Raw genomic sequence first — 14674 nt, forward strand, 5'->3', positions numbered from 1 at the left:
ATCTCAGCTGAACACAAACTGTGTGAAATCAAGAGAGCAAAATGTTCATCTTAAGTCAACATTGTTTCACACAGAGGTGATGGTTCAGAGGGTAAAGCAGCGCACTTTGACCAGAGGCTTCTCATTTCAAATCCCTTTTAGATTGTAAAATCACAAAGGGCATTGGTCAAGGTCCTTAAGCCTGAACTTATTCCCAGCGTGCAGTTGAGTGTCTTGTGTGATGGAGGTCAACAGGACTTGCTGTACAATAGTAGTCAGTAAAGCTCACTCCCCAACAGCTAAAAAATAAAATTCTCTGGCCACAAGGCCAGAACCCTGGGTTTTAGCCTTCTGGTTGGAGTCCACCTCCCATGCTGGAGATCCTGAATTCGCATCCCAAGGGGAGTGAGTGGGAGGAGTCATCATTCATACGACAACATAGATTATAAATGGCTGCACGCCGGTGTGAGTGTGTGTTTAACCTCTGCATTGTGTATGTCTGACTTCACTGTCACTCCACTCTCAGGACATGAACTCACAATCACCTGCAGGGGAGGCAGTCACTCTGACCAGAAGGCTAAAGCCTCGGCTCTGGCCTTTGTGGCCAGAGAGTCCTTTAACTGTTGGGGAGTGAGTTTTACTTACCACCATGTGCACAGCAACTCCTGCTGGCCTCAATCACGTGTGAATGGGTGAATCTGAGGCATCAATGTAAAGCGCTTTGAGCTTCTAATTCAGAAGGCAAAGCAGGTACAGTAACAGCAACGATCACTTTTGCTCTTCCAGTAAGTCCAGTTCCCCCCATGTAAATGCATTCCATTTTCTCTGCTTTGAATAAGCACAACGTTCTTCATTTTTTGCCAATTTCTTTTTATAACTTTTAAAGCACATTACGGTCTTGTAACATATCTAGATTTATAAGATAGCTTTAAGAATTCTAGCCAAGTAATTTTTTTCCATTTGTAGATTTTTTCACCTTCAAAATCTGAAAAATTGATGATTTATGAATATGAGGCTTATCTTTAGTAAAGTAAAACCAGTTCTTGGCCCTGCACTTGTGACTCCTTCTGTGAACATGGGGCTCACAAAGTGGAGCTGGTTAGAAGCAGACATCCAGAGCAACTCACACATAACCAGACTACCAAATGCTGAATGACTACATGCAGAAGCACTCTCTAAAATGAGAACCCAAATTTAAAAAAAAAATTGTTTTCCTTTTGCTGCCAGGTCAGAGTATGCCAGGGTAAAGAACCCCCACACCTTCTGAGTCTCTTCAAATCCAAACCCCTCATTGTATATAAGAGTGGTTCATCCCGCCGTGGACACCAGACCTGCCCATCATTAACACGACTCTTTCAAGTACGAAGGAACCTGGGCATCATTACAAGAATTTCTGAGGTGAGACCCTGCAGTAATACATTTACTTGTACTTTGACTGCTGTATCAATGCAGATCCTATGAACCCAAGATATTTAATGTAATTGAATTTGTTAACATAGATACATTCCTGTATTTCGGGCCCGCAACACATTCCAAAGAAAGTTGGGAAGCTAAAGCATTTACCACTTTATAATGTTGCCTTCCCTTCTCACAACACTAAAGACATTTTAAAATTGAGGATACAAGCGATGCAGTGTTTTACATTTTATTTTGTACAATTTGTCCTGCAAGCATGTCTTAAGCTTTGCAATAGTACGGGGTTGTTGGGGTTGCATTTTTTGTGTCAAAATTCTCCAAAAATTCTCTATTGTGGACAGGGTAAGGACTGCGTGCAGGCTAGTCCAGTACCCGCAGCTTCTTCTTCTGCAGCAATGCCTTGTTTTAACGTGTGCAGAATAAGGTTTTGCATTGTACCATACCCTCATATTTTCAAGGGCTGCCCATGCTTTTCCCACAGGACAAGACAAAACCACATTCTGCACACCTTACAAAGGCATGGCTGCAGGAGATGTGTTGAAGGCAGCATATGTTGCTCAAAAATTTCACTCACTCACTCACAGCTCCAGCAGGGGACCCCCAAACTTCCCTTTCCCGGGCCACATTGACCACCTCTGACTGGGGGATTCTGAGGCATTCCCAGGCCAGTGTGGAGATATAATCTCTCCACCTAGTCCTGGGTCTTACCCGGGGTCTCCTCCCAGATGGACATGCCTGGAACACCTCCCTAGGGAGGCGCCCAGGAGGCATCCTTACCAGATGCCCGAACCACCTCAGCTGGCTCCTTTCAACGCGAAGAAGTAGTGGCTCTACTCCGTGCTCCCCACGGATGACTGAACTTCTCACCCTATGTCTAAGGGAGACATCAGCCACCCTCCTAAGGAAGCCAATTTCAGTCACTTGTACCCGTGATCTGGTTCTTTTGGTCATCACCCAGCCCTCATGACCATAGGTGAGAGTAGGAATGAAGATTGACCAGTAGATTGAGAGTTTCGCCTTTTGGCTCAGCTCCCTTTGTCACAACAGTACAGTAGAGTGAATGCAACACTGCCCCTGCTGCACCGATTGTCAGGCCAATCTCACGCTCCATTATCCCCTCATTCATGAAAGGAACGATGGAGCTTCAGTGATACTGCCATCACTGAAGTGGAAAGTGCCAAGTGCGCTGACACAACCCCATACCATGACAAACCCTGGCTTTTGGACTTGTTGCTGATAACAGTCTGCATGGTCCTTTATTGTCTCTGCTCTGAATCACCAGGGGTATATTTTTTAAAAAGATGTGGAATACTGATTTGCTTGACCACAGTACACACTTCCACTGTGTGATAGTCCAACCCAGATGCCTCTGCGCCCAGAGAAGTTGACACCAATTCTGGACAAGGTTGAAATGAAGCTTATTTTTTGCACAGTAAAGTCTGAAGTGGCATTTGTGAATGGCACTTTGTATTGTAGTGTTTAACATTTTCTCAAAGTATCCCTTGCCCACCCTGTGATAGATTCCTGATCTGTCCAGGGTGTACTGCACTTCAATCAATCAATCAATCAATTTTTTTATATAGCGCCAAATCACAACAAACAGTTGCCCCAAGGCACTTTATATTGTAAGGCAAGGCCATACAATAATTATGTAAAACCCCAATGGTCAAAACGACCCCCTGTGAGCAAGCACTTGGCTACAGTGGGAAGGAAAAACTCCCTTTTAACAGGAAGAAACCTCCAGCAGAACCAGGCTCAGGGAGGGGCAGTCTTCTGCTGGGACTGGTTGGGGCTGAGGGAGAGAACCAGGAAAAAGACATGCTGTGGAGGGGAGCAGAGATCGATCACTAATGATTAAATGCAGAGTGGTGCATACAGAGCAAAAAGAGAAAGAAACAGTGCATCATGGGAACCCCCCAGCAGTCTACGTCTATAGCAGCATAACTAAGGGATGGTTCAGGGTCACCTGATCCAGCCCTAACTATAAGCTTTAGCAAAAAGGAAAGTTTTAAGCCTAATCTTAAAAGTAGAGAGGGTGTCTGTCTCCCTGATCTGAATTGGGAGCTGGTTCCACAGGAGAGGAGCCTGAAAGCTGAAGGCTCTGCCTCCCATTCTACTCTTACAAACCCTAGGAACTACAAGTAAGCCTGCAGTCTGAGAGCGAAGCGCTCTATTGGGGTGATATGGTACTACGAGGTCCCTAAGATAAGATGGGACCTGATTATTCAAAACCTTATAAGTAAGAAGAAGAATTTTAAATTCTATTCTAGAATTAACAGGAAGCCAATGAAGAGAGGCCAATATGGGTGAGATATGCTCTCTCTTTCTAGTCCCCGTCAGTACTCTAGCTGCAGCATTTTGAATTAACTGAAGGCTTTTTAGGGAACTTTTAGGACAACCTGATAATAATGAATTACAATAGTCCAGCCTAGAGGAAATAAATGCATGAATTAGTTTTTCAGCATCACTCTGAGACAAGACCTTTCTGATTTTAGAGATATTGCGTAAATGCAAAAAAGCAGTCCTACATATTTGTTTAATATGCGCTTTGAATGACATATCCTGATCAAAAATGACTCCAAGATTTCTCACAGTATTACTAGAGGTCAGGGTAATGCCATCCAGAGTAAGGATCTGGTTAGACACCATGTTTCTAAGATTTGTGGGGCCAAGTACAATAACTTCATGCCCTACGACTACTGGGATAGCATCCAGCCCCCCTTGTGACTCTTAAATCGGAGTACTTGGGTATGGAAAAAGAATGAATGAACAAATGAATCCATAGCCTGTGTGGTTACATCAGCTATTGATGAGTGATGGTTGATGCTGCAGTGCTGTCTGAGGGTCAAAGATTGAGGGTGTTCAGCTTAGGCTTCTGTTTTGCCCCTCAAGCACTGAAATTCCTCCAGAATTCATGAATTGTTTAAAAATATTCTGCACTGTTGTGGTGGTCTCTCCCCTGTCCTTGTCTTATGTTCTGTCTGTAGGTTGTTGTGTTGTCCCTTATTTCACACTGTAACCTTTCTTGAGTTCTTGTTCCTTGGTTTTGTTATCAGTCGGTTTTTGGATCCCCTTTATGAGTAGTTTAGTAATTATTTATGGTTTGCTTTGGGTGTTTCTCATCTCAGGGTTTGTTGTGGTTTGATGTCTCTCAGTCAGTCCTGTGTGTGTGTGTGTGTGTGTGTGTGTGTGTGTGTGTGTGTGTGTGTGTGTGTGTGTGTGTGTGTGTGTGTGTGTGTGTGTGTGTGTGTGTGTGTGTGTGTGTGTGTGTGTGTGTGTGTTTGTCAGCATGGTCATATCACCTAGTGTTCCTCACAGGTGGGTGTTATCACAGTCACCTCACCTGTTGCTTGTTATTCTGGTTCATCTGGTGCTCTTTGGTAGGAGTTACTCTGTGCTTACTTGTCTCCCCTTGTCCTTGCAATGCTGCCCACTCTCCTCCTTTGTTCTTGATCCTTTGAATTGTTTCCCAGTGTTGGACTTGCATTATCTACTACTGTCATGGTAAAATAAACGCATCAGTTTTTACCCCTGCTGGTTACTTTCTGTGTTTTTGGGTTCAACTTCAATAAAATTGTAACAACTGTAGAGGGAGAAATATGTAAATCCCATCCAGTCTTCTTTCACTCATTCACTCACTCACTCACTCACTCACTCACTCACTCACTCACTCACTCACTCACTCACTCACTCACTCACTCACTCACTCACTCACGTATCTTTAACTGCTTACTCCAATTAAGGGTCACGGGGAGATGGAGTCATAGGGCATGAGGCGGGGTACATCGAGGACAGGACAGCAGTCTGTCACAGGGACACATACAGACAAACAAACACATTCACACCCGCATGCACACCTATGGACAATTTAAACTTTCCAATGCACTTAAACTGCATGTCTTTGGTTGTGGGAGGAAGCCAGAGCACCCGGAGAGAACTCACGCAAACACAGGGAGAACATGCAAACTCCACACAGAAAGGCCACAGGTGGGAATGGAGCCCACAACCTTCTTGCTGTGTGGCAACAGTGCTAACCACTAAGCCACTGTGCTGCCCCCATCCAGTCTTTTACATATATATATATATATATATATATATATATATATATATATATAGCATCCAGGAAGTCTTCACAGGAATTCACTTTTTGTCCATTCCCCTTTGCAGCACCTCTCAAGCTCCATCAAGTTGGATGGGGTGCGTCGGTGCACAGAGATTTTCAGATCTCTCCAGAGATGTTCAGTCAGATTCAGGTCTGGGCTCTGACTGGGCCACTCAAGGACATTGACAGAGTTGTCCTGAAGCCACTCCTTTGATATCTTGACTGTGTTCTTAGGGTCATTGTCCTGCTGAAAGATGAGCCGTTGTCCCAGTCTGAGGTCAAGAGCACTCTGGAGCAGGTTTTCATCCAGGATGTTTCTGTACATTGCTGCATTCATCTTTACCTCAATCCTGACTAGTCTCCCAGTTCCTGCTGCTGAAAACATCCTCACAGCATGATGCTGCCACCGCCATGCTTCACTGTAGGGATGGTGCCTGGTTTCCTCCAAACGTGATGCTAAAGAGTTCAATCTTTGTCTCATCAGACCAGAGAATTTTGTTTCTCCTGGTCAGAGTCCTTCAGGTGCCTTTTGGCAAACTCCAGTTGGGCTGCCATGTGCCTTTTACTAAGGAGTGGCTTCCGTCTGGACACTCTACCATACAGGTCTGATTGGTGGATTGCTGCAGAGATGGTTGTCCTACCAGTGTGATGACCAGACTGAGCAAGAGGGTGTGGTCCAACAACCAGCTGACTCTCAACACCAAGCACAAGGTTTACCAGGCATGCATACTCAGTACACTTGTTTATGGCAGTGAAGCCTGGGCCACCTACGCCAAGCAGGGGAACCGCTTGGAGAGCTGCCACCAATGCTGCCTCCGACACAGTCTTAACATCACATGGCAAGACAGTCACCAACGCTGCTGCACTTTAAGGATGTCTTTTGCAGTGTTTTAACGTGACATACCCACAGCACACATATATTCTCTTTTGTGTGAACACTCGCATAAACAAGCACAGCTGGTCTATTTCACACATAATAATTCAACAATGACACAATGGGAGCACAAATCTCAACAGCCGCTGTGCTGGAACAAGCTGGCTCACTGAGCAAGCACGTCCTACTCGGCCAGCGTCGACTCTGCGATATGCATCCCCAGCCCAGTCTCACGTTTTGTTTTGTTTTTTGTGCTCTCGTGACGAAATGAGTCAAATTTTCGTGATGGGGTGTTGTTTAACCCTAACCCTACTCCTACCCCCGACCCTAATCTTAACCATAACCTAATCTTACTATTTCCCCCCACCCTAACCATAACCACCCCCAACTCCCTGCTTCAATTTTAATTTTGTGCAGCCATCACGGAATGAATTAGAATGAATTTGTGCTGCCGTAAATGAGGCACTTTCCGTCACAATATCACAAACCAATAGATTAATGTATATTTCGTGCTGCTGAATCACGAGTTGCCGTGAGACCAGGTTGGCATCCCATGCAGGACGGTCGCATTCCCACGGACATAATGTATGGGGAGCTAGCCACAGGACAACGTCCAGCAGGCCATCCAGCGCTGTGCTTCAAGGATGTCTGCAAACGCAACCTCAAAGCGACCAGCATCAACCCACAAAGCTGGGAACAGCTTGCAGATGACCGCTGCTGCTGGGGATGGGCTGTCTGCAGTGGTGTTAAGACGTGTGAGGAGCACCGCAACCAGCAGCTGGAAGACAGATGACGACATAGGAAAGAGAAACAGCAGTTGCAGGCCATCACTTCACCAACACACATTATCTGTCAACTGCGGCCACAACTGCCAAGCCAGAATTGGACTGTTAAGTCACTCAAGATGCTGCTCCCAATGAGATGAGCAGTGACCAACCACGGTGCTACCTTCATCTTCCGAGATGGATGGATGCCGACAGTGATGAGGAGTGGTTAGCATTGTTGTCTCACAGCAAGAAGGTCATGGGATTGCTTCCCACCTTGTGCCTTTCTGTTTGGAGTTTGCATGTTTTCCCCATGTTTGCATGGGTTTCCTCCGGGTGCTCTGGCTTTCTCCCATATCCAAAGACATGTAGGTAAGTTTAATTGGAAACTTTAAATTATCTGTAGGTGTATGAATGTGAAGCACTCTGTGATAGACTGGAGTCCTGTCCATGGTGTACCCTGCCTCCTGTCCTATGACTGCTGGAATAGGCTGCAACCTCCCATGACCCTTAATTGTAGTAAGTGAGTATAGAAAATGGACGGACATATAGTTTATATAATGAACATTTTAAAGATGTGAGCACTTTTGTATCACTGTAATGAGACAAACAAAACAAAAGCAGTCTGAATTTGTGAAAGGTTTTTTGTTTTGATTCATGCGTCAAGATGCAGCATCATTCATTCAACAGTGATATGCATTTTGTTCAGTGTGGACCTAAAATGTCACTGTTTTTTTTCTGATAAATTAGTATGCTGATCTTCTTTTCAGGTGGATGCCAAAGCTGCCAGTCTCAACTCTAATGACGCCTTCTTGCTGAAAACGGCTGATGGACAGGGCTACATCTGGATGGGCAAGGGTGCAAGTGATGAAGAAAAAGAAGGAGCCGAGTACTTGAGCAACATACTGAAATGCAGCAGTAGGCACATCACCGAGGGAAATGAACCAGGTTCACAAAGTTCATTCTTTTGTTGCTCTAATGAGGTGCGAGGTGACTGATGACTTATGAATTTAAACAGCCTCCTCTCATCTTTGCGTCCAAGAGATTTGCACATTTACTCATCACTCGTCTTCAACCACTTATCCGGGTTTGGGTCGTAGGGGCAACAGCTCCAGCAGGGGACCCCAGACTTCCCTTTCCCATGCCACATTGACCACCTCTGACTGGGGGATCCCGAGGCATTTTCAGGCCAGTGGAGAGACCATTCCACCCTGTCCTGGGTCTTCCCCAGGGTCTCCTCCCAGATGGATGTGCCTGGAACACCTCCCTAGGGAGGCACCCAGGAGGCATCCTTACCAGATGCCTGAACCACCTCAGCTGGCTCCTTCCAATGTGAAGGAGCAGCAGCTCTACTCCAAGCTCCCCACGGATGACCGAGCTTCTCACCTTGTCTCTAAGGGAGACACCAGCCACCCTCCTAGGGAAGCCCATTTCAGCCGCTTGTACCCGCGATCTAGTTCTTTGGGTCATGACCCAACCCTCTTGACCATAGGTGAGAGTAGGAAGGAAGATTGACCAGTAGATGGAGACCTTCATCTTTTGGCTCAGCTCCCTTTTTGTCAAAACAGTACAGTAGAGCAAATGCAACACCGCCCCTGCTGCACTGATTCTCCGTCCAATCTCACACTCCATTGTCCCCTCACTCGTGAACAAGACCCCGAGGCACTTGAACTGCTTCACTTGGGGCAAGACGTCATTCCCTACCCGGAGTAGGCAATCCATCAGTTTCCTGCTGAAAACCATGGCCTCAGATTTAGAGGTGCTGATCCTCAACCCAGCCACTTCACACTCAGCTGCAAACCGATCCAGTGAGTGTTGGAATTCACAGGCTGATGAAGCCAATAGGACCACATCATCTGCAAAAAGCAGTGATGAGACCGGGAGCTCACCAAACTGGAAACCCTCCTCCCACCGACTACACCTTGATATCCTGTCCATGAATATCACAAACAGGATTGGTGACAAAGTGCAGCCATGGCGGAGGCCAACCCCCACCGGAAATGAGTCCAACTTACTGCTGAGGACCCAAACACAGCTCTTGCTTTGTGAGTACAGAGATTGGATGGCCCTGAGAAGGGACGCCCTCACTCCATACTCCCGCAGCACCTCCCACAGTATCTCCCAGGGTACCCGATCATACGCCTTCTCCAAGTCCACAAAATGCATGTAGACTGGATGGGCATACTCCCAGGCCCCCTCCAGGATCCTTGTGAGAGTGAAGAGCTGGTTGGTTGTTCCACAACCAGGATGGAACCTGCATTGTTCCTCTTCAATCAGAGGTCTGTCAATCAGCCAAACCCTCCTTTCCAGCACCCTGGAGTAGACTTTATCAGGGAGGCTGAGTAGTGTGATGCCCCTGTAGTTGGCACACACTCTCTGGTCCCCCTTTTTAAATATGGGGACCACCACCCCAGTTTGCCACTCCTTAGGCACTGTCCCAGACCTCAGCGCAGTGTTGAAGAGACGTCTCACACAAGACAATCCTTCCACACCCAGAGGCTACAGCATGTCTGGACAGATCTCCTCAGCTCCCGGGGAGTTGCCACTGTGGAGTTGTTTGACTACCTCAGTGACTTCCATTAAGGAAATTGATGATAATCCCCCATCAGCTTCCAGCTCTGCCTCTACTATAGAGGGTGCTTCAGTCTGATGCAGGAGGTCTTCAACGTGTTCCTTCCAGCAACGGATTACATCCTCAGTTGAGGTCAACAGAGTCCCATCCTTACTGTAGACAGTTTGGATGGTTCCCTGTTTTTCCCTCTTGAGGTGCCTCACAGTCCTCCAGAAGCTGGGAGCTGGAGCTTCACTGCGGCGGGGCTGATGACCTTAAGGATCTTGAATGGTCCGATGAACCGGTCAGTGAGTTTCGGGGAGTCCGTATGCAGAGGTATGTCTCTTGTTGACAGCCAAAGCTCCTACCCGGGCTGGTAAGCTGGGGCCGGGGCTCGTCGGCGGTCTGCATGGTCCTTGGCCCGCGTCCGGGCTCTCAAGAGAGCAGAGCGGGCTGTCTTCCACACATGACGGCATCTCCTGAGGTGGGCCTGGACCGAGGGCACCTCGACCTCTCCCTCCATGGCAGGGAACAATGGGGGCTGGTACCCCAAACAGACCTCAAAGGGGGAGAGGCCGGTAGATGACGTGATTTGGCTGTTATGGGCGTACTCGATCCAGTCCAGATGTTGACTCCAGGCCATTGGGTGCATGGAGGTAACACACCTCAAGGCCTGCTGCAAGTCCTGGTTGGCCCGCTCTGCTTGGCCGTTGGTCTGGGGGTGGTACCCGGATGACAGGCTCGCCGTGGCCCCCAGCTCCCTACAGAAACTCCTCCAGACTTCGAGGAGAACTGAGGACCGCGGCCCGATACGATGTCAGTTGGGATACCATGCAGATGCATGACGTGGTAGACCAGGAGGTCTGCAGTCTCCTGGGCAGTCGGGAGGTTCGGGAGGGCCAGGAAGTGGGCCGTCTTGGAAAACCGGTCCACTATCGTCAAGATGACAGTCATTCCCTGGGATGCAGGGAGGCCCGTGACGAAGTCCAGGCCGATGTGGGACCAGGGGTGACGAGGCACGGGTAACGGCTGGAGGAGTCCCTTCTCGAGCTGGTGAACCGCCTTGCCTCTGGCACAGATGGTACAGGCCCGGACGTAGTCCCAGGTGTCGGCTTTGACTGACGCCCACCAGAACCACTGCCGGACCACTGCCACGGTTCTTCGCACCCCCGGATGGCAGGAGAGCTTGGAACTGTGACAGAAGTCCAATACGGCAGTCCGAGTGTCTGGTGGGACGTACAGCCGGTTGGATGGTCCACCTCCGGGATCAGGGTGTCGCGTCAGGGCCTCCCTGACCACTTTCTCCACGTCCCACGTGAGGGTGGCGACGACAGTGGATTCCGGTATGATGGTATCAGGTGGGTCCAACAGCTTTGCTCCAATTTCTTCTTCATGCACCCAGGACAGGGCGTCAGAAGTAAGGTTTTTGGTCCCGGGGCGATAGGTGATTTTGAAATTGAAGCGACCGAAGAACAGTGACCATCGGGCTTGTCTGGGGTTCAGACGCCTAGCGGTCTGGATGTATTCCACGTTCTGATGGTCAGTGAGAACCACAAATGGGACCACAGCTCCCTCCAACAGATGTCTCCACTCCTCAAGGGCCTCTTTCACCACCAGGAGTTCCCGATTGCCAACGTCATAGTTCCACTCAGTGGGGGTTAACCTGCGGGAGAAGTAGGCACAAGGGTGGAGAACACTATCAGACTCCCTGCTCTGGGACAGCACGGCTCCTATCCCTGAGTCAGAGGCATCCACTTCAACAATAAACTGGTGGTTAGGATCGGGCTGCACCAAAACTGGTGCAGTCGCAAACCGGTGTTTCAACTCCCTAAACGCGGCTTCGCACCGATCCGACCAGGTGAAGGGGACTTTTGTGGAGGTCAGGGCAGTAAGGGGACCAACAACCTGACTATAGCCCTTAATGAACCTTCTGTAAAAATTGGCGAACCCTAGGAACTGTTGCAGCTTCCTACGATTTACCGGTTGGGGCCAATCTCTCACCGCCGCTACCTTAGCCGGATCGGGTGCAACGGAGTTGGAGGAGATGATAAACCCCAGGAAGGACAAAGAAGTGAGGTGGAACTCACACTTTCCACCCTTCACAAACAGCCGGTTCTCCAACAACCGCTGCAGGACCTGACGGACATGCTTAACATGGGTCTCAGAGTCCATTGAGAAGATGAGGATGTCGTCTAGATATACGAAGACGAATCGGTGCAGGAAATCCCGCAGAACGTCATTAACCAAAGCTTGGAACATCGCGGGGGCGTTGGTGAGGCCGAACGGCATGACCAGGTACTCAAAGTGACCTAAGGGGGTGTTAAATGCCATCTTCCATTCGTCTCCCTTCCGTATCCGAACCAGGTGATAAGCATTTCTGAGATCCAGTTTCGTGAATATTTTGGCTCCATGCAGGGGCGTGAACACTGAATCCAATAGAGGTAACGGGTATCAGTTGCGAACCGTGATCTCGTTCAGCCCTCTATAATCAATGCATGGACGGAGTCCGCCATCCTTCTTGCACACAAAAAAGAAACCTGCACCTAATGGGGATGAGGAATTTCGGATTAGCCCGGCAGCTAAAGAGTCCCGGATTTAGGTCTCCACTGATTCGCGCTCAGGACGTGAGAGATTGTACAGCCTGCTGGACGGGTACTCAGCGCCTGGAACCAAATCAATGGCACAATTATACGGTCGGTGCGGGGGCAGGGTGAGTGCCAGATCTTTGCTGAAAACGTCAGCAAGATCATGATACTCAGCCGGCACCGTCGTGAGATTGGGGGGGACTCGGACCTCCTCTTTAACAGCATCACCGGGTGGCACCGAGGATCTTAAACACTCCCGGTGGCAGGTTTCGCGCCATTGAGCCACAACCCCAGATGGCCAATCGATCCGGGGATTGTGCTTCGCCATCCATGGAAATCCCAAAATAATTCTGGAGGTAGAAGGCGTTACAAAGAACACAATCTCCTCCCTGTGATTACCAGAGACAACCAAGGTTAAAGGCTGTGTCTGGTGTGTGATTTCTGAAAGTAGAGTGCCATCTAGTGCCCTTCAATGGTGAAGGAATGACCACCAGAGGGAGCCCTACCTCCTTAGCCCACCTACTGTCCAGTAGGTTCCCTTCCAACCCCGTGTCGATCAGTGCTGGGGCGGTAAGGGTTAAATCCCCACAGAGGATTGTGACTGGGAGTTGTGCGCATTTCCGTGGAATGCCCGTGCGTGTGTTATGGCTCACCCTTAACCCAGTCTCTAAGGGCAAGCGCTGGCGTTTAACCATTTGGGGCAGTTTTTCTGCACATGCTCACTCGAGCCGCAGTAAAAACACTCTCCACGGGCCAGCCTCCTCTGTCTGTCATTAGATTTAACTTTAGCCCTGCTCATGTCCATAGCGTCGTCAGCAGGGGGAGCTGGTGCTACGCGGAAAGCCCTGGCTTTGGAGCGGGGTGAGGACGGCACTGCTTCAGACCTGGAAGGGAGAGGGATGACGAGCGCCTGGCCGCGTCCTTCGTCTCACTCCCGTTTATGTTCCTCTAACCGATTGTCTAACCGGATAACCAGATCTATCAGCCCATCTAAATCCCGCGGCTGATCCTTCACCACCAGATGCTCCTTTAGGGTTGGAGACAGCCCATTTACGAAGGCGGCACGGAGCGCTACCGAATTCCAACCGGCTCTTGCTGCCGCAACACAAAAGTCGACTGCGTATTCTGCCGCGCTCCGGTGTCCCTGTCTTATCGACAGCAGCATATGTGAAGCTGATTCGCCTCTATTGGGATGATCGAACACCTGTCGAAATTCCCTGATAAACCCAGTATAGGTCAAAAGGAGCCGTGAGTCCTGCTCCCAGAGCGCCGTAGCCCAGGCGCGTGCCTCGCCTCAAAGCAAATTTATAACATAAGCCACCCGGCTGTGGTCTGACGAGTACATCACGGGGCGTTGTGCAAAGACGAGCGAGCACTGCATCAAGAAGTCCATGCACGTCTCGACATAACCCCCGTACAGTTCCGGGGAGCTAATGTAAGCTTCAGGTGACGGGGGGGGGGGGGTCCATTGAACGACCACTGGATTTTCCCTATTTTGCGACAGGTCCGCAGGAGGAGTGGCTGCAGCCGTGCCTTGCGTGTGCGCCTCCACCTGAGCGGTGAGAGCCTCCATCCTACGGTTGAGGTGAACATTCTGTTCGGTTAACAAATCCAACCGAGCAGTGAGGTTGGTGAGAATATGCTGCAACTCACCCAACGCACCTCCTGCTGGAGCCTGCGCACCTTGCATCTCCATTGGTTGTTCACTCGATGGTATGCGCCCCTTGGAGTCCATGACGTGGCCGAGTTATCCTGTTGGGGAAAGTGAATGCACGGACCCATGACAGGGGGTGTAATTGAACGGTCAATAGGGTTTCCAAATAAATAACAATTTATTCTGCAAATGTGCACAAACACTCAAATATGTTTTAGACAGTCAATTCAAAACCGTAAGGCGTGGGCAGGCCCGAGCGTAGGAGACGCCTATCCAGAGAACAGCCAGGACCCACGAAGTTCCACCGCCAACGGAGACCTGCAACACACCAGAGCTGCCAAGTCCTGAATCCCCAGGTGGCCACCACTCCAGCTGTCAGACCCAGTACTGCTGGCAGGAACAAAACAGGTTAAGGTGGCTGTGTGCACACCCAGCAAACAGTCAGTAACTCACAGAAATCCTCCTGAAGGAATAAATCCAGATACTCCCAGAGTGCAGAGGAAAAACTGGAGGACGTGCAGTGTCAATTGTTATACTTAGTAAGTCAGAAGTGAGGAGTGGAGACGCCAACTCCTCCAACTTCCACAAACTCGGCTACAAGCTGCAAGTATAAGTCACAACTGCAAAGACTTCAGAAACAATGAATGTGCGTACAGCACAAAACGGCTGAGTAGGTTTACCTGTAAGGTAAGCAGATAACTCGGCAGAGTTATGGTGTCTCTCCCAGGCTTTTATGGATGAAGAGATGA

The 14674-nt window shown here is 49.2% G+C and overlaps 1 protein-coding gene across 1 annotated transcript in view; it reads left to right on the forward strand.

Moving 5' to 3' along the window:
- The window catches only part of scin (scinderin), a 119791-nt gene that overhangs the window by 93919 nt on the left and 11198 nt on the right, over positions 1 to 14674 (forward strand). Inside the window, exons 11-12 of the mRNA XM_034160898.1 lie at positions 1207 to 1377; positions 7906 to 8083. Of these exons, the coding sequence (XP_034016789.1) occupies positions 1207 to 1377; positions 7906 to 8083 (349 nt within the window). The remainder of the gene's footprint in view (positions 1 to 1206; positions 1378 to 7905; positions 8084 to 14674) is intronic.

Source organism: Thalassophryne amazonica, chromosome 20 (genome assembly GCF_902500255.1).
Source record: "Thalassophryne amazonica chromosome 20, fThaAma1.1, whole genome shotgun sequence".
Lineage (NCBI taxonomy): Eukaryota > Metazoa > Chordata > Actinopteri > Batrachoidiformes > Batrachoididae > Thalassophryne > Thalassophryne amazonica.